This window comes from Chinchilla lanigera, unplaced genomic scaffold, assembly GCF_000276665.1.
Source record: "Chinchilla lanigera isolate Chin_1 unplaced genomic scaffold, ChiLan1.0 scaffold00076, whole genome shotgun sequence".
In the NCBI taxonomy this organism is placed as follows: domain Eukaryota; kingdom Metazoa; phylum Chordata; class Mammalia; order Rodentia; family Chinchillidae; genus Chinchilla; species Chinchilla lanigera.
Window position 1 is genome coordinate 1,190,846 of NW_004955477.1, and position 23,767 is coordinate 1,214,612.

Genomic DNA, 23,767 nt, shown 5'->3' on the forward strand with positions numbered 1-23,767 from the left:
TTTGTTTTTGTTTTTGAAACAGGGTCTCACCATGTAGTTCAGGCTGGCTTGAACTCATTATGTAGCCTAGGCTGGCCTTGAACTTGGCAATGATCCTCTTGCTTCCCAAGTGCTGGGATTATAGGTGTGTATCACCACACCAGTGTTCTTTAAGACTCCAGAGTCTATATCTTTGACACTCACACTGCACTGTATCTTACTAGCAGATTCTTTAAAAATAAAACTATCCTGAAAACACAAAAGCACAGCTTCCAGGACCACTGAGTAGGATGGTATCTCTGTTCCCCATAGGTGCTCTCCTGACAAAATGCTCTTGAGAGTGGACAATGGTAGACATTTGTGGTGGGTGATGTATTCCAGTTTCTCTATCCAAGAAGTAAGTGAAATGAGAAATATAGTTTGAGAATGAATTCCATCTAAAAATTTCTGTTTCCTTGATTGGTAAGATAATTGAGGAATTTGTCTTTTTTCGAACAGCTCATTGTTGGATAAAGGTGATATCATATAGTAAACGCATTCATGTTTGTGTTCAAAAGACAATGAATTAAAAAATGTAGTAAACTAAGCTCGCTTTTTTTGGTAATATGTAATAAAAGAATGGGTTATGAAGTTACTCCCAAAGAAACTGACGTTCAAATGCCTTTCTTACTTTTGTATACTGTGTGTTCTCTTTCCATCTGGGGCTGCTGCTAAAGCTAAGAAGACACTTGCCAACCTGTCTGAGTTCCTGGAAAATTCCTCCCCATGTCATGAGATCTTCCCAGTCAGAGGCTCTACTGCCCTCTGCTCCACTGCAGACATTTACAGACGACGAGATGATGATGAAGAGCACAGGTAAGTGAGTTTCTCACCTTCTGCCTGTTGGTGTTCTGCTTGTGACTTGGATCTGTGGTATGAAATTACATATGTGACAGATATATTCATCTGACTTTGTGAATGGAGTTTATTTTGACATAAAATTTATTTGAAAAAGTAATGCATATCCAAATTCAAACGATAACAACAGCAAATGAACAGCTAGCTATAAGTTAAATCTCTCCCTTTTTTGAGACATGGTCTTGCTAATTCCAGGCTGTGTTGAACTCACTATGTAGCCCAGGCTGGCCTCAAACTCACAGTGATCCTCCTGCCTCAGTCTCCAGAGTGCTAGGATTATAGGCCTGTGCCATCACACTTGGCCAAATCTCTCTCATTTCTGTCCGTTAGTTCCCTAGTTCTTGTCAAAAGTTTTCTTGGTACTGTTTTTCTTTTTTTTTTTTTTCATAGCCTTGTGGGCAGGGTATATGCTGCTGGCAGCTAGTTGTATAATGGCCAGTGTATTAGTCAGGGTTTACTCAAGAAACAGATATAACACAAGATATGGAAATGTATAAGGAATTACACTTTGGCTTATGATGGTCAGCCACAGAGTTGGATGAGGAAGTGTGCAGAGGGCATCTGCATGCTAGAGGCTGAAGGGTCCAGTCCAAGGTCTAGAGCTCACTGCAGTGTCCATGCAAGTCCATGTCAGGAGGCTGATGGGTCTGCAATGGAACGCTTAAGAATCTAAGACAAAGGCCAAAGAATCTACACCAGAAGGCTGAAGAGTCCCAGGCAGAAGCCAAACAGTCTGCACCAGAAGCCAGGAGAGGACCAAGCTGAAAGCAAAGACTGAATGAAAAACCAGCAATCAGTCCTTCCTCAATTCCCTTTTATTGTATGCAGAGTATCTGCCCTAAGGGAGTGGGGGGCGGGTTGAGGGCGTTGTCCTTTACACCCACACCATCTCCTAGCCTTCCTCTTGCACATGCTCAGGATGTTTTCAAAGTAAGAACCCTGGCCACCCTGCTGAGTCCCTTAATTAACCTTCTAAACTTAAGTTGACACAATGTATCACCCATAACAGCCAACCAGGCTGCTGAACATCCTCCAATATCCAGGTGACTCTGCAAGACTTGCTGCACCAGATGTCAAGGTGGAGGTGGTGTGAAGATGGAAAAACTTTGTTCTGTGTGATAGTGTAGCTGCTAATAAGCCTATTTTAGACGGTGTCTGCTGGCATAGAAAGATCAAGAAACAGAGCACTCACCTATAACCCCAGTGTTTGAGAAGGTAAGGCAGGACAGTTGCAAAGTTCAAGCCCTGGAAGAACTTGTCTCCAAAAGAAAAGAGTGTAGATGGGGGCAACCACTGTGGAAATCAGTGTGGAGATTCCTCAAAAAACTAAAACTAGAAGTTTGACCCAGCTATTCCCCCTCTTGGTATTTTCCCAAAAGAATTAAAAGCATCATACCACAGCGATATATGCACACCCATGTTTATAACAGCACAGTTTGTAATAACTAAATCTTGGAAACAGTGCCTGTCAATTGATGAATGGATAAAGAAGATGTGGGTTTTTTATGTAATGCAGTCCTACTCAGCCATATTGAAGGATAAACTTGAGAGATTTCTAGATAAATGAATGCATCTTGAGATCATACTCTTAAATAAATTGGACACACGTGTAAATACTGCATTGTTTCTCTGGTATGAGAAACCAAAAGGTGTAAATAAGGACCAAAATGTATAATAGGTATCGTGAAATAGGACAGTGTTCAAATGGGGAGGCGAACTGGGCATGGAAAGGGGGAAAAGAAAAAAATGAGAAAAGAAGAGAAAAATGGAAACAAAGCTTCTGTAAATAGGGAGAGGAGGCGGGGTTAAAGGAAGGGTAGGTGAATGGGGGGAAAAAAGTTATATCAGGTACAGGCACAAATTCTCCATGATGAATGTGATCATAGTGTATATCTAAAATGTACCAATAAACTTAATTTTAAAAAACAGATTATGCTGGGCATAGTGGGCACACCTAAGCACTTGGGAGGCCAAGACAGAAAGACTGCCATGAGTTCAAGGCCAGCCTGGGCTACATAGTGAGTTCAAGGCCAGCTTAAACCACACAGTGAGACCCTGTCTCAAAAAACAGCAGCAAAAAAGAGATCATCAATGTATGTATAAGTGAATAAAATATTGAATGCATATCTTATAACTCCTTTGTGTAAGGTAGATAATTTTTTAGCTAAATAATTTATATGCCTGTATAGATATAGATAGTTTTGAAAGAAAATTTTTCAAAAATATGTAATAAATTAGTTACCTTTGGAGAGAGGGACTAGAAAACGAGGACAGGGAATGGGCTTTCACTTTTTCATTTTGTGCTTTCTGTATTTATATTTTTGTGCCATGTAAAATATATATTTATTTTTTAATATCGGGATTATGGAAAGGAGATGGGGATTTATACTTTTCTCTATTAAAAGAAAACTTTATAAATTCTATCTTTTTAATTTTAAAGAGGAAAAAACCCAAAATTTCAAACCAAGATGATAGGAGGGTAACAATGGTTAATATATTACATACTGTTATCTTCAGATTAGTTACTCAGAGTACAAGACATTGGCATTTAATTGTCCAGACAGTATTAGCACAAACCCTTTTCTCCAGTGAATCAAGAGAAATTAGTAGTATAGCTGTCCCAACTATCTTTTATATATATATGTATATACATATATACATATATATAATATTGAAATAAATATAGTTTTGTTTCTGTTTTTCCCTTCTTTTCTCTGTTCCCCTGTGATAAATTCTATTTTATAAGAATAAATGCATCTGTGTGTATCTTACTAGTTAAAAAGTAAATTCGTCAGCAAACTATTAATAAACTATTATAATTTTTATTAAAATGTCTGGTACTTGAACACAGATTTATTGGTAATTCTTTTTCCTGTAGTCAAAAAATTTGCAAAAGAACAAATTGCTCCTTTGGTTTCAATCATGGATGAAAATTCAAAAATGGAGAAATCAATAATACAAGGATTATTTCAACAAGGGGTAAATATATCATACTTCTTTCAATTTCAAACTTTTATAAAAAATATTCCACTGTTAAAATGTAAGGATACTTTTAAGTTTAGGAACTGTAATGAGCATAATGAACTGTACATATTCTAGTAAAAAATATCTGTGCTTTCTTTTCACTGAGGTCCTATAATATTTATATTAGTGTTTGTATATTTAAAGATTTTTAATACTGGTTGAATGAACATTTTACATTGGAAATATTTTGCTTTTTAAGGAAAAGGTTGGGAGTGGGAGAGTAATTTCTGTAGACCAATGATTCTTTTTTTTTAATAGACCAGTGATTTTCAGCTAAGGGCAGTTTTACTCTGCAGTGTGCATGCTACTAGTGTCTCGTGGGACGGTGGCCAGGGATACATGCACAAGACAGCTGCCACAACAAAGAATTATCCAACTCAGTATCACATCATGGTGTAGTATATTGTCTATCTGAATCCCTATGTATGTTATGTACTTAGAAGCAGAGGTGATAGCTGAATTCTCAGCAGAACAACAAATTTCCAAATTTTCACACTGCCTTTAGTGGACACACAACATACAAAATAAAGTACAGTAGACCTACTCTGGATGTGGGTAGAGAGAAGTTATCAGCATGGGGCCTCCATGGAGAATGCTGTAAAAATTACTACATTCACTCCCAAGTTCTTTTTCTCCAAGATAGAAAATTTACTTCATTTTTCACTTTCAATACTAAAGATGTTCCAGAACTTAGTCACTGGTATTTAGAGCTGTTGATTGTCCTAAATCTATTCTGTTTTTCTGTTTGAAATGTAACCTTTACAATTTAGCCGAACAGTTTTTCCCTGTGCTAAGTTGACCAATTTGTGGTAACTTTTCCAGCCTTCTGTTGGCAGTGAAACTCTGGAGAAAATGGACTTTTACATAGAGCCACACTGGGTCAAACAGAATTCCAGTGTGTAATACTCTGTGGGTGCATTTCTTAGCCAAGCTTCACCACAGTCACTGGTGGACCCTGCAGGCCTCTGAGCATCCTAGTCTCGCAGTCTGGAGATCATTCACTTGAGGTGGTAGTCTTGTAAGTGCACATATCTGCTACCTGTCTCCGTAAACTATTCTTGTTAGCGTAGCCTCACCTACCTCCTAATTCCTATTGTCCAACTTCTTTGGGCGCTTGCAACATATTTCTAAGTCAGTAGGGAAATTAATGACTTTTATAGAGAAATAGAATCTCTTTTTTTATTTTAAAAAGAAAAGGAGGAAAACATTAACAGACAGACAACCTTTTATAAAATAGCAAAAGAATAGTACAAACAATACAGAGTTACAAAGTGGTAGGAAATTAATAATGCTTGTTGTATTACATATTGATATCTTCAAAGTAGTTCTCATGAAAACAGATCGAGACATGCAATATTGATCAATCAAGGATTCATCAACTGTTTTTTCAGCAAAGAAATAGAAGACAGTAGATCAACTATGTTAACTATCCTGTATATACATACATACAAAATTTCTCCTTCTTTCCCTTCTCTTTTCCCACATCCCAGTTGCCCTTTACCCTTGAGTGTTTTCCTATCATTTCACAATGTCTATCATACCTCCAAGTTTTTATTAACTCTTTCGGGTTTTACACTAGTGAGACAATGCAGTGCTTGCCCATGCAGGTCTGATTTATTTCACTTGTGAGTATGGTCTCTAGTTGTGACCATTTCCCTATAAAATCCTCGAGTTTATCTTTCTTTATAGCTGAGTAATATTCCACTATATAAAAGTACTACAATTTTCTTATCCAATCCTCAGTGGATGGACATTTGGGTTGCTTCCATAATTTAGCAATTACAAATTGTGCTTCTATGAACATAGGTACACATACATCACTATGATATAATGTTTGTAGATCTTCTGGGAAAATACCCAGAAGGGCAATAGTGGGTTGAATGGGACCTCTAGTGCTAGTTTGCCGAGAAATCTCCAAACTGATTTCCACAGTGGCTTCACCAGTCTGCATTCCCACCAGCAGTGGAGAAGAGTTCCTATTTCTCCACAGCCTCGCCAGCATTTATTGGTTGATTTCTTAATGCTAGCCATTCTTACTGGGGTAAGGTGGAGTCTTAATGTTGTTTTAATTTGCAGAGAAATAGAATCTTAGATGATTGCCCAAGATACTATAATCAGATAGCTGTCATACCCTCCAGCCTTCAGGTACACTCACATTGTTCATATTTTTTTCAAAGAACAACATTTGTGGTTCTCCTACCTTTCAGTCCTCACCCTTCACTGTGATATAATGTTTGTAGATTCTATCTTCATGGTTCTATCTTCATCTTAAAATGTAACTTCCTTGTTCGTGGTTCTATCTTCATCTTAAAATGTAACAGCCACAACCTCAACTGCAGCATAGTGTGATTCCAAGAGAGTGTAGCTGTGATGGCAAAGCTTTTAGAGCTTTCAGTGATACAAAAAGCCCTTTGCAGCACACCTGTCATAGGTTCGCCACCACGGGTCCAGAAAATATAGAAATGTTATGTTTTATCTATTACCCACCAGCTGTGGGTCTGGAATCACAATGTACACGTATTCCTTTCTTGAAATGAGGATACTTAAAAATGGAATAGTGCTGAGGAAGTGTCATCCCCCAGATTTCACAGTAGAGACTGAGCAGTCAGACTTGCTCAAGGTTATTGGAAAGCCTTGGCCAACATTTGTCACTTTTAGCAGGCACCTGTGCCTTGTCAAGTGTGGCTTGAGCAAATACCACCAAATGTTGTCTGCCGACCACCGAAGACTTGCTGAAAGGCCACAAATGGAGTGATCCTTCAGTCATTATCTCAGCTGAAAAAATCAAGGTGGAGGAACCTGCCTAGAAGGGATTATGCCAAATGAAACTGTAGACATTTCCCCAGAGGGCTGGTTACTTTCTTGCTATTACATTCAAATCAGAATAACAGGGGCTTTGGGGAAAGACTAAAGAACTCTTGTGGTCCTTAGCAAGAAGGGCCATAAGAGTACCTTTGTATATGATATTGTCTCCTTTCACTCAGGTACTCTTCAAACATTTTACCTCATAATTTTGAGATCTAAAAAGGAGACAAACAATAGTTCTAGTATGTATTTTTTTTTTTTTTTTTTGAGACAGGGCCTTGCTAATTGCAGGCTGGCCTTGAACTCATTACATAGTCCAGGCTGGCCTCAAATTCGTGGCAATCCTGTGGGCTCAGCCTCCCCAGTGCTGGGATTACAGGCATGCACCACCACGCCCAGCTCTAGCATGTAATTCTTCCTTTTCAAATAGTTTCTATTGTAGATACCTTGTTACTTATACCAAACAGCCATACCAAATTAAAACAAAATATATATAGACTATATTAGTTAAGAACATATCTGGTTTTGATTTGTTTTTGAGCTTATTCTTATAAGAAGTCCCCCAGTATAAAAACAGCTTCCTTAATCTGCTCTTTGTTTTTCCTTTAGTTGATGGGTATCGAAGTTGATGAAAAGTATGGAGGAACAGGAGCTTCATTTTTTTCCGCCATCCTAGTGATAGAGGAATTAGCCAAAGTTGATGCATCTGTGGCTCTCCTGTGTGACCTTCAGAACACAGTGATCAACAAGCTCATTGCAAGATATGGAACAGAAGAACAAAAGGCCACCTATTTGCCTAAACTGATTACAGAAGATGTGAGTTAAAATGGATCTGGTCTTTTCTACATTTATAATATTTTCAGGAAAAAAAGTAGCTACAATGTTGACTTATTATTCAAGACCACAGTGCAGCACCACCAATTAATCTAGTAACTCTCAATAAGAGAAATATACTCTGCTTTTCATTTGCCACTCTGGAAATTTAGTGAATAATTATCAGACAATAAAATTACTTCCTTTTTTGTCCAAATTCCATTTTCTAGTACCTTTGTTGATGGTTTCATTTACACCGAGATTGCCTACTAGTACAATTATTAGAATGAATTTAATAAAGTTATGCATGTATTCTTAAGTCCTTAAATTTACCTTAGACAAATAGTAGGGTGGTTTGGAAATAATACTGACAAAAAACTATTTTGAGATAGACTTTTTAAAATAGTAACTAAAGGTTTGATTTGCAAATTTCCATTTTGTCATTAAGTATTTGTTATGCAGAGCATAAAAATAGTTGTTAATTTTGATTTTTTTTTTTCTTTACATGAACAGCTAGGAAGCTTTTGCCTTTCAGAGGCTGGAGCAGGTAGTGACTCCTTTGCTTTGAAGACCAGAGCTGATAAAAAGGGAAATTACTATGTCATCAATGGGTCCAAGATGTGGATTAGTAGTGCAGGGCATGCAGAGCTCTTCCTGGTTTTTGCAAATGTAGACCCTACCGCTGTAAGTTTAAAAACCAAATTTCACTCCTTTTCCCATCATCTTTCCTCTTTTTCTTTTCCTCCTTCCATTTCACTTTTCAGATTTAACCTTAATGTCTTTATACTTCCAAATACTGGAAATGTAAGACATGCACTGGCATCTTTTCACCTTCTTATTAATTGCCTTCTTGTTAACATAATTATTAATTACATGGGGGAACACTTACTATTTACCTTTTAATATGTTATACCCATAGGAAGCTAATCTTTAATTTTGTAGAATTTCAATTTTTTTAATAATGAATTTAGTACTTATACATTACACTTATATTTTATTCAGTTGGACAATAGAAGTACAGTGAAATGGTAAATATATTTTATTTTTTGTCTTTTTACTTATGTAATATTTAATTGAATTAAATTGCTAAAACTTTTAAGATATTTAATAAAATTGAATTTAAAACAGGGTTTTCATGATCACATAAAACCTTATTGTAACAATAATTTTAATATTCGTTATAGTTTCTAAAACAGTTAAAAAAAAAAAAAGGTGAGGTCCTTTAATTTGTATCTAATGTCCCCCAGGCATTCTTTTGTAATGCATGTGTTGCAATTTAGAGTCCTTCAGTATTTCTTGCTAAAGTCCATCTTTAGTTTTTTTTTTGCTTTGAAAACTGTATAAACAAGAGATGTTATAAATCTGAGTGGTAATAGTATTGTAAATCTTTTTAGGGTTATAAAGGAATCACCTGCTTCTTAGTAAATCGTGGTACAGAAGGCTTTCATATAGGAAAATCAGAAAATAAAATGGGAATCAGAGCTTCTTCCACCTGCCCATTAACATTTGAAAATGTCAAGGTGGGTATTTCTTAATAATCAATAAGACTAATATGAAATGAACTTCATATGGAAACAGAGAGCTGTCAAAACTTTAAGTGGCGATAAGCATATATAGCAGAGTATTTTGTGGAGCCCCTAAACGGTGCTCTTAGGTTAAATCGTGACCAAGTGTACTTCCCATAGCTGTTTAGACCAGAGTGGAAACCTTCTGTCCAGCAGCTATCCTCAGGAACAAATGATGAGAATTTATCTCAGTTGTTTTGTTGTTGTTGTTGTTATTACTGAGACAGGGTCTCACTAATAGTTCAGGCTGGCCTGAACTCACAGTGATTCTTCTGCCTCAGCCTCCAAATGCTGGGATTTTAGGCATGTGTCACTGTGCCCAGCATATCTCAGTTATGTTTGTAAGGTACATACTTGTGAACCATTTGTACTTTATAAGTGTAGTATTTATGATCAAAACACAGCTTCCGAGAAGGAAGTCCAGTGTTAGTACACCAAAGGCCACAAGATGGGGATGTTGCTTAGAGTGAAGAGCAACCAGGCAAGAACCTCACAAAACAAGACTGTCAGAAGGCTGAGGCTGAAACCGGCTTGGAGCTTCACGTGGACAGGACACGTTGTCCTAGCTTCTCCTACTCGCGGTGAAGCTTGGTCTTCGTGCACATATGTGTTTGTGATGTCTTTACAGATGACATTTGGGCCTTGTTACTTCCCCCCACCAACCTCCTTCCTGTTTTCCTTTTCCTATCCTTTTCTTCCTCTATCCTGCTCTGCCCTCTCTCCTTACTGTCCATATTATAATATTATAAAGTTCAGTATTTTTTATCATTCCTAGTCTTAATTCTTTTTAATTATGAAGAAACATTTCAGTTTCTTTCCTCTCTCCTCCTTCCTCCTCCCTCATGCATATACACATACCCTGTGTACAACATTACACACTCCCCACTTGACTTTTATGAGGATGAATCATCTCAACAGAAGAAAGGTTTACTACTCTTGTTTTTGCAAGTACCGCATGTTTTTTGTAGTTCTTCATATGTTATACTATTAGCATATAGATAAGAACTGGGGGGAAATTGTTATCCATTTCTATTATGGATGAATTATATGAGTTCCCTTTTTCTGGATTAAGTCATTCATTGAGCAGATTGTGCTAGGTTCTGGAGGATGCAAAGGGGAACCTGGCTTTGGGGAAACAGTATAGAAGATGTCTTGATGTCAAGGACAATCTCATTAATATTTAATAAGTATTGTAAAGTGAGTCATGCTAACTTAAATTGAGAAATAAGCTCATATTTTTATTTTCAGGTTCCAGAAACCAATATCTTGGGACAAGTTGGACATGGCTATAAATATGCCATAGGAATTCTTAATGAAGGTAGAATAGGAATTGCTGCGCAGGTACATCAAATTTTACCTTTTCTATATTATAAGACAGTGGAAGCTTGTGAACACAAGATGGCACCCTTTTCTTAGAATGGCTGCTGATTGTTTCTTTCAGATTCTACTTTGGTCAATTATATAAGTATCTGGGGAACCAAACAGTGGCTTAGTGATAACAGTTTTTCTGCTTTGAGAGTATTAAAGTATTATCTAACACCTGAACCAAAATTTCTAAGATGTAGTGTAAGTGAAATATGGAAAATTTGTAAAAAATCAACCTTTCAAAACATGAAATTCATTCTGGAAGAAACTTCTAAAATTAGGAAAAAATAATTATTCTTCTATGTAAGGGTTTCTATAGGTAATTGTTTTGCATGTGAAAATTTGAACAATTTTTTGTGACACAGGAATAAGATAGTTCCAATTAAATGGATATGTAAGATGAAACTATTCAATCTTTTACCAAGTTTGCCCTTTATAATAGATTTTTCTATTAAATGATGTCTCTGATTTTCTAGATTAATAAAACAGATAAAGTTTTGTGTTTTATTATCAATATCACTTAGAATATATTTTTAATCTGAAATGTCTAAAATTCAAGAACTTACAGCTTTTAACTTTTTATATGCATTGATACAGAATTAGCTAGTAGAATAGTTAAATGTTGACTTATTACAGTTTTTTGCTGCAATTACTGTATTAACAAACTATTCTCTTTTGGTGCTAAACTGAACCCAGGCCTCAACCATGCTCAGCGTGTGCTCTACCCCTGAGCTACAACCTCAGTCTACCAAACTTACTCTCAAATCAAAACTTAAGATAGATTTTCCACAAAGCTGGATATTAAGTTACTAAAGAGTATTGGCATGTATGTACTTTTTTATTTTAAAGAGAATAAAAAAATAACAATCACAACAACATAGACAAGAACAAAACAAAGCAAAAACAATAAAAATGATACAGGGTTTCAAAACAGAATGATAGGAGTTAACAGTGGTTGTTCTATTACATATTGTTGTCTTCAGTGAAGTTGCTCAGATTACCAGATACAAGAATGCAAGATTGATCAAACCATTAAAAAGAATAAAAACCAATTTAAAAAAACATTAGAAATGATACAGAGCTTCACTAAACAATATGGTAGGAATTCACCAATGGTTGTTATTTTGCATATTGTTGTCTTCAAATTAGTTGTTCACATTACCAGATATAAGCATACAAAATTGGTCAAAAAAATTTAAGCATTGACTGTTCCTTTCAATAAACCATTAGATATCAGCAGACATATATGTACTTTTAAAAGTTTTTCTGTGATTTAACTTCATCACATATGGCATTAAAAGCTACAGTACTGGGCTTCATTGTTCCCACACATATAAATAATATAGATGTTCTGGCAATAAAATACATGGCGTGGACTTTAGTCTAAGTACTCCAGGTTATCTTATAATCTAATTAAAAGTTAAGGTCAGGTAGTTATTACGTCTCAGTGGATCCCTTTAGAGGAGGAGGCACATATAACAGAGTGAACTAAAGTCATCCATCCTCAGAACCCTGCAGATAGAGAGAATTTGGTTCTTTAGTATTTATAATGGAAACATTTCGCTGAGCCTGAAATACCTGTTTTGATTGACAGCTGATAGGATCAGCTTTCATGTCAGTATAGGCTATTATTTTTATGTTCTTTAAATGTTAGTTATAAGAGTATACTGAAATTACCTTTTTTTTCTGGTACTGAGGAGCAAACCCAGGACTTCTCACATGCTAGGCAAGTGCTTTGCCACTGAGCTATACCCACTGCCCTTTTTTATTTTTTAATTTTTTTTAAGAGTAGGAAGAATTCATTGAGAGAAAGAAAGCTTCCATCTAAGAGGGACAGAAGGGGGCCCAGAAAGTGGGTTGCCTACCAACCCCGCTTCTCGAGGGTGTTTTACTGAGTAAAGCCACAAGGTGAGGTGGGCTTTAGGTGGGACTGAACGATAACCAATAAGATAATAAGTATAATCACTGAGATAATATTGATCCCATGGCAAATAATAGGATGGGTATGAGGTGGGACAAAACGATGATCAACCAATAAGTATACAACAAATATAGTCACTAGGATAATATTGATTAAATGGGGATCAAATGGGGAAACAGGTCACAAGCACACATGGGCAGACACGAACTTTCCTGGCAGGAGTGGGTGGAGGAGGTTTGCTCCTCCACCCAAAGGTGATTGATCCTACTTTAGAATATCAATCACTGCTTTTCATCCCTAGGGGAAGTATATGGGTGACTAGTCCTTCTTTTTCTTGAAGCCTGGCCTTCATTGAACTCACCTCCAGCCACTGTCTTCTGTTTTGACCTCTCAACTCAGCCCTGTCTGACTGCCTACAATATTCCTACTTAACTTAGCTATCTATAATATTCCCCTGTCGCAAGAAGTACCCCTAACTGCCATGAGGGGGCAAGGGTTGAAGACTGATCTGGCTTCTTCCGGCTAAAGAGGGTTACAGCTGTGATCAGCAGTCAGAGATACTATACAGAGGATCTATTTAAAAGCTCTCGATACCCTGCCCTTTTTTTAAAAAAAAATTATTTTGAACAGGGCCTCTCTAAATTTCTCAACTTGCGGTCCTCCTTCATCAGCCTCCGGAGTACTCTGGATTACCTGATGTGCCATCACACCCAGCACATCTTAGCTTACAACAGAAGTGCAGTGGGGTTTCATTTTGGGTTTGTGGGGGCTTTAACATAATTACCTATTCTCCAGGGAGTTCAAAATAAAGGCTTAAAGAAAAGGTGAATGAACACTAATGGAATATTGATATGTTTGTGGGCATTTCCCCAAAAAACTTAATTGATCTTTTTCTTCTTCCAAAACCTACATAGTTTGACATAATTAGATAGTGATTTAATGGCTACTGATGTTGAAATTCAGAAACCATTTCTAAGCTTGAATCGTTCAATAGATATGAAAATTGGTTAGTAACAAGATAGTTCAACTGAAATTGCTACCGCATCCTGACTTGTTCTTCAGGCATGTAAATTAATGTTTTTATCAGATGCTGTCTCTCAGTTGTTCTCAACCCCAGCTGTATGTTAAGTCAGCCAAAGAATTTTTAAAATGTTCATGCCTAGGTCACACTCAATCCCCCCGCCCCAATTCCAAAGTTTGGATTCAGTTGTTATCCCTGGTGTCTTAGTTACTTTTCTCATTGCTGAGACTAAATACCTGACATCCAAAGCAAAGAGAAGAAAGGCTTTTGTAGCTCACAGTGTGTGGAAGTTTTAGTTGATAGAGTTGACTGGCTCCAAGGCAGGGTAACATGGAAGACGAGAAACAGCTCAGGACAGGCAAAAGTCAGCAAACTGGCAAAGCAATAAGCAACAACAGCAGTTCTCTTTCTGTCCCTTACATTTTATCCAGGCTACCCACCCTTAGGGTAGGTAGCACTCACACCCGGTGGGGGGGGCATCCTTAATCCTAGCATTGCACTGTGAATCAGTGTCAGCATCACATCCTTAATCCCAGCCTTACACACTCTAGAGCCAGCAACTTCCAAAATCCCCCACCTATGAGCACGTGAGGCTTGGGACATCGAGATGCAAGCCTTCACACTTGGGCAATGGTATTTTTTTATTAAATTTCCCACATGAATCTTATTTGCATCTAGGGTTGAGAAACCCTGCAGTCTTATATTCTAACACCCTGTCCATTGAAACTCTTGTTAATCATAAACAAAATGGACAGTAAGGTAAAAAGTAAAGAAATGACCCTCCACATTGACTTCTAGGGCTGAAGGGAGCCACTTCTGAGAAAAGTTTCTGTTTTATTTTATGTTTAGAGAATTAGAGCATTAAAGAAAAGATTCTTAACAGTAGGCTGGTTGTGTGAATACAGCCATGCCAAGTGGTTTATTGCTGTGCTAGAATTAAGTACACACATGTTGACATGAGTCACTCCAGATTTTTTCCCAATTACTACAGATTATTTTCTGTTTGACCAGGGATATAGGTCAGCAGCACAGCACCTACCTGGCAAGCATGAGTTCATGAGTTTGGTTCCCATTACCAAAAAAAAAAAGGTATCCTGTTTTCTCTAAATGCAATATAAAATTAACACACACCTCACCACCTCAGTAGCTTCAGTTCTTCCTCTACCTCAACGATCCAGTGATTCAGTCTCCCTGTAAAAGGAATTTACAACTTAAATAAGTACATAAACTTTTAACAAAATAATAGATTCTGATGTATTTTTTTAACAGATGCTGGGACTGGCCCAAGGATGTTTTGACTACACTATTCCATATATTAAAGAAAGGGAACAGTTTGGCCAAAGAATATTTAATTTTCAGGTATGTAACTAGGCTCTTTCTACTGTACTTAACTTTCCCTTCTTTCATTTAATAAAGAGTTGTGTTGAAAGACCATGAAGAGAATCCCTTGAGGGATTTTACTGGGAGAGAATCTCGGTGAGTATAATTATGAATGCCTTAATCTTTTTCAGAGGCAGAGCTACAGCCCTAAGGCCAGGATGTGACATTATTCAGGATGTCTTGGTGAACCCCTTGGAGCCTGTTCTCACTGCTTCATAACTCTAGGCCATGAGATCGAAAGTCACACTTCTCATTCAAAGCCTAGTTCTTCTTGTTGAGTGTGACTTTCTCTGAAATGCTTGGGACCAGTAAATGGTAGCACTTGTTATGAGTCTCGTTGTTCAGAGCAGACCCATATGGTAATCTTCAGAGGACACTTTGATACATGCACACTTTGTTGTAGCAGATACAGTTCAGATGCTCTCAGCAAAGCATTTTGGGAAATGCTGGTCTTGTCCATTGAGTAGCTTTTTAGAGCTCCCTAGATAGTCAAGGATTTCTTGGTAGCAGGGGAATTCTTGTCCACTTGAGATTTTGCCAGAGTAGGGGCAACCTGGGGTAGCAACTTAGCAAGACTTTTAGGCAACTTGAAGCATGTTACCTGAAATTCCAGAATAATTACATTGCATGGTTGCAAAACCTCCCCTTAAATATCTCCAGTTTCAGAGTATAGTTTCTTAACACACTAGCAGCTTTGTGACATTATATTGTCTTCAAGTTTATTTTTTTTTTTTGGTACTGGGAATTGAACTCAGGACCTTACACTTGCCAGGCAGGCGCTTATGCCACTGCGCTATATCCCCGGCTCTGTCTTCAAGTTTATAATGACTAGGCATCAGATGAAAATATCCAGATTACTCTTGTATAGAGATATGAGGGTATGGGCATGCACAGTCAGTCTAAGATCTAGGACTGAGCATGCAGTGTTGGCCAGTGGCTGGCAGAGGTCATGTTCTCATCCCCATTCTGTACACAGGATATAAGGCACAAGGATGGTGGGGTTCCAAGACCATGTAGCTAGTACAGTATGTGCCAAAATTATAGGGTTTTGTTATTTCATTATACTTGCATACTATGTCAGAGTCACCTTCCACATAGATCAAAGTGAGGAACAGAGATAAAGCCAGTCTGAGGAGGCTTTTGATCTTCGTCCCAGGAAACAGCGTGAGTTAGGTATACTAATAAGTATAATCACATTTCTAGAGATACCTACTCTGGGTTGATTTGATTTGATTTGATTGATTGATTGATTTTGGTTTTTTGAGACAGTATTTTCTGTGTAGTTTAGGTTGGCCTTGAACTCACTATGTAGGCCAAACTGTCCTTGAAGTCACAGCCATCCTCCTTTTTCAGGCTCCAGAGAATTGGGATTATAGGCCTATGCCGCCACGCTCAGCAACTCTGGATAATTTTTTTAAAGATAGAACTTTGATGTTAGAAAAACAACATCATTAACTATATAAAGCTTTGGCTGAAGTTCGTACTGAACTTCTCTGCCTACTCCATCTTATCAGAGTGATTTATTTTTGGCTTTACATGTGTTGTTTCTTTGCTCGCCTCTGGACAGTAAGGTGTTTGAGAATAGGAACCAAGTCTGTTCGTTCTTATTTCCTGCAGTTTATTCAGCATATATTTGTTGAACATATTTTCCTTGCCAGGTCCTGTGTTTACGATGCAATTAGGGAACCGATATTCAGCAGTAGTGAGTTCTTACAAAGCAGGAGACATGCCACAGTTGCTTTTTCTGCCTCTCAAGGTCCTTTGTGTGGTTGTTGGAATAGATGGTATGGATGGTGACTGGAGGTTTAATTGAACTAAATGTATTTTGCAAAAATAATCAGGATTTCTGAATTCCATATAAAAAACGATCTGAAATGTCTAGAATGGTGATATTAGTATAGAAATAGGCAGATTGATAGAACAAAACAGGCCAGAAATTGACTCACATATGTATGCAAATTGATAAATGCTAGAGATGGCTTTGTAGATCACTAAGTAGGAGTAGTCTTTCGGTGTGGAGAAAAATGAAACCATATCCCTACCTCACACCACACACAGAAAATTTCAGTTATTTTAAAAAGTAATATAAAGTAAACTTTAAAGATTTTATGAAAATATCCTTATGACTTCATGTTCAGAAAAGATTTCATAAACAAGACACAAAAAAAACTAATTATGAAGACTAATCATAATTGGTGAACTTGACTATCAAATTTCTTTTTCTCAAAAGGTGCCATAAGGTAAAAGTATAAATTATGAGGAAAAAGATAGGTACCCTACACATAGCATTGTGGGCATTCAGTTTATTTTTATGTTTTATACCCTACATATATGTAACAGTTTTATTTTATAAATATTAAATATCACAGAAGTGAAAATAACAATAGGATATTTACAAACAGAAAGGATAAACTATTTTTCTCCAGCTTAGCCCTTTTTTTTGTTTAACAAAGGTCATTCTAGGTTTATTAAGTAATTGCCCTAATCAAGGTTCTCTGTATTAACTACCATTCATTACATAGTTATGTTTATTGTCTGTTTTCCCTGCTAGATTCTACAAATCATGAAGACAAGGAATTTGACTGTAATATTCAGTATAATGCCTCCATTGCTCAGCATAGTGCCTGGCATAGAGGAGGTGCTCAATAAACATGTGGGTGAATGGATAGGTTAGACATGAGAAAATATGATTTATAATAATCATCTGTACCTATATTTCTGGGAAATTGTTTATAATTTATATTTTTACTCACCAAGTCACTTATTTTTCTTATTGATGTTTAATGGCATCCAATACTTTCTAAACTTTTAGGATGGTAGAAGGTTTTTCTAGGATGGGTTTAAAATTATTCTTGTTTTCTATAATCTTAAAGGAACTGGTACCTTATTATTGGATATTACAGTAGAGTTACTCTAATAAAGTTACATGAAGGAAAAAAGTTGGTGCTTCAAATATATTCCTTCATTCCTTTGTAGCTAACAATTCTAATGCCTTGAGCCCATAGGAAAAAAATCAAAATTTTCTCCAATCAAGCAAGAATACAGTCAAAGTTTTAATGTGCTAGACTTTGGTTCAAGCTTAATTTTGATCATGGAGTTGAAAATAAATACTAAATAAAACATTCAAGCTTTTAAATCTGACTTAGTGATAATTTATTATTTAAACTTTAACAATTATGAAGAATTACATGAACTTTGAAATTTTTCTAGGAAAATAAAGACCTTCATAATACTTGCAGTGTTTTAAAATTTTTTAAAGAAATGAATATCCTTTGTGTTATATTTTAAGTCTGTCAGTGTTCTCTATCTTGGCAGGACTTAAAGAAAGATAAGCTGTGTTTTAGAAATCATAATTCTGCAACTTGTGCCTGAATATTATAGGGACTCCAACACCAAGTGGCTTATGTGGCTACCCAGCTAGAAGCTGCAAGATTACTAACGTACAATGCTGCCAGACTTGTAGAAGCTGGGAGGCCATTCATAAAAGAAGCAGCTATGGCCAAGTATTATGCATCAGAGGTAAAAAAAAGTCAGTTTTCATTTATTTCAAATGTGTTCTTAATAATTTTTGATTTTTGAATTAATAACCTTAATGCACTGATTTAACCTAGGGTTGTTTTTCAAGACATATAACAAAGACTTTTCAATTTTTATACTAGAAAAATGAAAAAGTGAAACTACCGTAGGAAAATGTTTTAATTTTGTGGGGTCTTGGTGTTCCCCTGAGTAGCCCAGTTTGGCAGCCACCCATGAAAGCCATGGAGAAGGTTCTCTGAGTGATGGCATCAGGTTCAGCATTTCAAATTGAAGCACAAAGAATGCCATGGAAGATGATGTGCTTGTAATAGAAGCAAGTGAGATTAAAAACACCAAGAAAAGATTGTCTATATTTTTAATGCTTTCTACTTACACGTATGCATACTATTTAACACATGAGACTTGGGCTGGAGAATTTAGCCAAGTCATCGGCAGCTGTTTGTCCTAACTATGGCAATGTGTCTGACTCATTTCAGGGCCTTAAATTCTCATATAACCTCTCCAAGCCCTAAATTTGATCTCTGCTGCAAGCGCCCTTGTGAGTTCCTACGAAATTATCCAAGCCTCTTTTGACCTGTCCACCTAGGGCTCCGGTCAGAAACCTGAGAGTCATCTTGACATCTCTCACCCCCCCGACACTAAATCCATCCTCAGTTCCTATGAATTCTACCTGCAAAAGATTTCTTGAATTGATATATTTTTCTCTCTTGCCATCCCATCCATCCAAGGTGTGTCATTTCTTGACCAAACTATTGTTGACCTAACTACTCTTGTGGTTCCTTCCACTCACTCCAACCCAGTCTGTCTTTCTTTTCACAATGTGCCTGAGGTTGTGTCACTCCAGCTTTTAGTGGCTTCTCACAATAAATGTTTTTTATTCGTTTCCCATCGCCACTATCGCAAATTACCAAAAATCTAGTAGCCTAAGACCATGCAATTTTATTACTCCCCACTTCTAGAGCTCAGAAGTCTAAAATGAGCCTCACTGGCCTCAAGTAAAGTATCAGAAGGGCTGCCTTTCTGAAAGCTTTAAAGGAGAACCCCATTCAAGCTTCTGTAGGCTGCTCACATTCCTTGACTTGCAGCCTCCTCCTCTGTCTTCACACCCAATCATGTGGCCAACTCAAACATTTCTGTGGCTCTGCTTTCTGTTGCTATGGACATTGCCATCAATGACTTAACTCTTAACTCCCTCTGTTTCTTATAAGCACCCTTGTGGTTACATTGGATCCATCAAATTATCCAGGATAAAGTCCTCATCTCAAGGTCCTTAATCTTTTAGACTTCTGAGCTCTAGAAGTGGGGAGTAATAAAATTGCATGGTCTTAGGCTACTAGATTTTTGGTAATTTGCAATAGTGGCAATGGGAAACGAATAAAAAGCTGCAAAGTCTCTTTGGCCATGTGAGGTACTGTATTCAGTTTCTGTGGACATCCTTGATTAGGCTGTGGGCATCCCTGAGGGGCCTTTATCAATAGTCAGACTGCTGGCCATTCTCTAAGGCTGGTCTGCCCCTCTTCTCTTTTTAAAACTTACCCTGACCCCCGCCCACTTGCTTTCTCGGTCCCTAACACTGATGGTCCTCTTTATCCCTTAGAGCCTTTGCATATGCTCTTCCTCAGCTTGAAATGGCCCTAACTCATCCTTTAGGTCTTAACCAAGTTGTTCTCAAATATCTCACTGTTTAGATCATATTAGTCTTCCTAGAAGGCTTTTCTTTTGCCCTAGGCAGTTTATGAGTTTCTATGCTTACAGGGTTAATCTTTTTCTAACAACCACCAGTATCAAAGGGCCAGTGACTGCTCACCTCCATTGTTGTATACCCACAGAATACAGAGTATTTGGCATGAAAGCAGTATCAATTAATATTTACTAATGAATGATACCTGCTGGCAAGCATGTGAATATCAACAATACTCTGCTTTTCTGGGCTGTGTATGTAGGTTAGTAGTAGAGCACTTACCTAGTGTGCACAAGGCTCTGGATTAAACCCCCACAAAGGAAAAGAAATCATTTTCTTCACGAAATAATTTCATGAGTTCATAGGATATTTTACAGAAATGGCTAGAGAATAGGGCTAAACAGACAATGCTAGCTTCCAAAATAACTTTAATCCTTTTAATCACCAGTCACAATGAAATCATATTGCTAAAAGTGTCGCACAAAAGTATTTATAGGGAGCTGGGGAAATAGCTCAGTGGCATAAGCGTTTGCCTAGCAAGTGCAAGGTTGTGAGTTCAATCTCTGGTACTGCAAAAAAAAAAAAAATAGTATTTATAATATATGTTAAGTGATTTCAATGTGCAATTTGCTGCTTTTTTTTGGTAGACTGCAGGGCTTACAACTAGTAAATGTATCGAGTGGATGGGAGGAGTAGGCTATATCAAAGACTACCCGGTAGAAAAGTACTTCCGAGATGCAAAGATTGGTAAGTAGATTTTTTTAACATTTTATTTGGATGGGTTTGCCATTTTGGGTGTTTGGGCTGTTGTATATGTTGATTCTGTATTACTGGTACCAAGCCAAAGGTGATCCCATTTCTTCAGTGTATGTTTATTGGCTTTTTTCATGGCTGGATTTTTTTCCCAAAATCAAAATACCAAAAAAAAAAAAAAAAAAAAGGATTTATATTTTAAAAATATCAAATTGCCTTTTACAATACCTCAACAAGCCTGTTAGTAGAACTGCAACAAAATCTACTGTCTTAATTTTTCTTTTATTAAAATTGCTAGTATTTGTGATCAGTGTAGTTTAATGCTATTCTTTGAAGTATTGTTCTAATTTCAAAAGCAAAGTGCCTAATCAAGCCTGAGCAGTCTGTTGCGCTACTACCAGAAAGGAAAATAAACAGAACACCTGCAAAAACTGCCTGTTCCTTAATAACAGTCTGAGTGCATCCAGTGATAGTTTAGGAACCAGAATCTTCAACTGTTAAGAGCTGATTCTGGACATCAATACAGCTAATGGAAAATTGCCATCTCTTAGTCAAAATTACTTTGTCCCATAGTTCCATATTCCAGGGACATTAAATGATGTTACCAGTAACAATTTTATAGCAAATGCAGAGGTAATATTTATAGCATTTATTTCTCAGATGACTCTTAACTGTGGGTCCACTCCTAACTATTTATTTTGCTCCCTTTCATTTTAGGTACAATATATGAAGGAGCTAGCAATATCCAGCTGAACACCATTGCAAAGCACATCGATGCAGAATACTGACATCTGTAAGATCGGGCCCCTCTCTGGTGTCACCTGTGTTAAACTGTTGTGCCTTGTTGGAGGAGTAAGTCTCCTTAGCACTGCAGGGTTTTATTGAGGCCCCTTAGTCGTGATCCTCTGGCTTTGCCCCTTCTCTTTCCTCTTTCCAGTCTGCTAGGTTAGGCACAGGAAATCATTTCTAAAATTTGGGAGACGTGCACCCCTATTTTCTCCAAAACTGTTTTTAAACTTCTGTACATATTTATGTTATCATCTGGTTTCAGAATATATGGAAGTTTCACTCCATCAACATTTGGAAAAATGAAGATGTTTGAAGTATTACTTATAGAAGTACTTCTTTTATACTCTTTCTAAGTCTTTATATTGTGGTACCAATCAGAGCAACGCTTGTTAAAATAGTCGGTTTTTATTAAATACTTTATAGATTCAACTGTAAGTTGCTAAATGAGGTAGAAACTGGTAAAAATTTATTTGGAAAATCTAAAACTTCAGTTGTGAATATCAGAATGGATGGAAAATAAGAGTATAATTTTGTAGTTCATATAATTGAAAAAAAATTATTTTAACCAAGTAAAATAATACAGTTTGTTTCTATAATTGACCTGTAAAAGATTTAGTTTCATGAAGATTTCAACAGGTCATTTTAAAAACATGTTCAACTATAAAGTTGGAATAATTTGGTTTACTAGCCATTAAGTGTTCAATATTGTAATATTGTGCCATACTACTTTTCACTAGCAAAATTTTTCTCTATATTTCCATTAACTACTATTCCCTCTAACTTCATTCCTGAGCTTCATCCTAAATAGTAATAATTTCAGAAACTGGATTTTATTTCAGTGATCCTCAAGAGAGAGATCTTGCCCCCATAAAGAAGTGTGTCAAAGTCTTGAGGAATGAGGAATACAAGGGCAGTGTAGAGTTTGCAAAAGTATATTCAATATTAAAATAATTTTATATTTGAAATGACAAATATAAATCTATTGTTTTTCTTTTTTTTTTTTTTTCTTTCCGGTACTGGGAACCGAACTCACTACCTTGCACTTGCTAGGCAGGCGCTATGCTGCTGAGCTAAATCTCCAGCTAAATCTATTGTATTGTAATACAAAAGATAAATAGGCATAGCCAAACAAATACATAGTAGTGATGTCATTTCTTCAGTATTAGGGTTTCTCAGGAGAAAAAAAAAAACTCCTCCTAGTACAGAGCCTGAATCCTCAAATGAGAGAGGTGGACAGTAAACAAGAGACAGTTTTCTGCAAATGGGTGAGTTTGACATGAAAAAGTTCCAAGGATCATGTGCTTGCAGAAAATCATCACTACTATTAAATAGGAAGCATTTTAGCACTTTAATGAAATGATATTTATTAAGAAAACCTGCCATTTTCAGAGTAATTTTGATTTGTACATTCATGCTTATTAAATTGGCTTAATTTCTACAATACAAATCCTAGGTAAATATTCAAAGTTTTGGAATACAGTTGAGATAGGAATTACAATAAAATATTAGAAAGAAATAAGGACAAATTTAGACCTTGGACCCAAAGAGATACAATCTACTTGATTTTCAAAATAGGAAGACGATGAGAACCCCTCATTCAGTCTTTCAGAACCAAAAGCAGAGTAATATGCCTTGAAAAAATAAGGAATCGATAATGTACCTTAAGGGGGGCGCTCAGACCTCCTTAGTTTCTGTGATTATGTGAAAGAGGTGGACTTCATGGATTATGAAGTAGGAATCACCCTTAGTAAACAGAATACCCAGTTCTTCCGTGATAAACCTCATGTTCAAGTTTACAATAGAGAGCCTCCCATGTACATCTGGACCTTGAATGTATATTTAATATAGATAGATTTCTAATTGTACCTGTATATTTTGTGCATGTTTACAAAAGAGTCATAATTAATGATTATATTCCTGTAATCCCAGCATTTTAAGAGGCTGAGGTGGGAAGCACAAGTTCAAACTCAGCCTGGGCAATTTAGTGAATTAGCAAGAAGACCCTGTCTTAAAATAAAAAATAAAAAGGGCTGGGGAGGTAGCTCAGTCAAAGGGCCTAGGTTCAATCCCCAGTGCTAAAAAAAATTTTTAATTATACATTATAGCTAATATATGCACCTGGCTTCTTCTGATAGTGAGTCTTCATGTTAATGTCAGAGAAAGGTTTCCTGTAGTTCTTCTATTGTAGCTTTTCTAATCACCATGAGTTTGGGTTTTTAAAACTTTCAATCTTGAGT

The 23,767-nt window shown here is 36.7% G+C and overlaps 1 protein-coding gene across 1 annotated transcript in view; it reads left to right on the forward strand.

Moving 5' to 3' along the window:
• The window catches only part of Acadsb (acyl-CoA dehydrogenase, short/branched chain), a 35,644-nt gene extending 13,142 nt beyond the window's left edge, over positions 1–22,502 (forward strand). The window contains exons 2-11 of the mRNA XM_005401957.1: positions 696–834; positions 3,755–3,855; positions 7,315–7,521; positions 8,032–8,202; positions 8,913–9,038; positions 10,332–10,424; positions 14,660–14,749; positions 18,152–18,289; positions 20,636–20,735; positions 21,459–22,502. Of these exons, the coding sequence (XP_005402014.1) occupies positions 696–834; positions 3,755–3,855; positions 7,315–7,521; positions 8,032–8,202; positions 8,913–9,038; positions 10,332–10,424; positions 14,660–14,749; positions 18,152–18,289; positions 20,636–20,735; positions 21,459–21,529 (1,236 nt within the window). The 3' untranslated portion in view covers positions 21,530–22,502. The remainder of the gene's footprint in view (positions 1–695; positions 835–3,754; positions 3,856–7,314; positions 7,522–8,031; positions 8,203–8,912; positions 9,039–10,331; positions 10,425–14,659; positions 14,750–18,151; positions 18,290–20,635; positions 20,736–21,458) is intronic.
• The last annotated feature ends 1,265 nt before the right edge of the window (positions 22,503–23,767 follow it).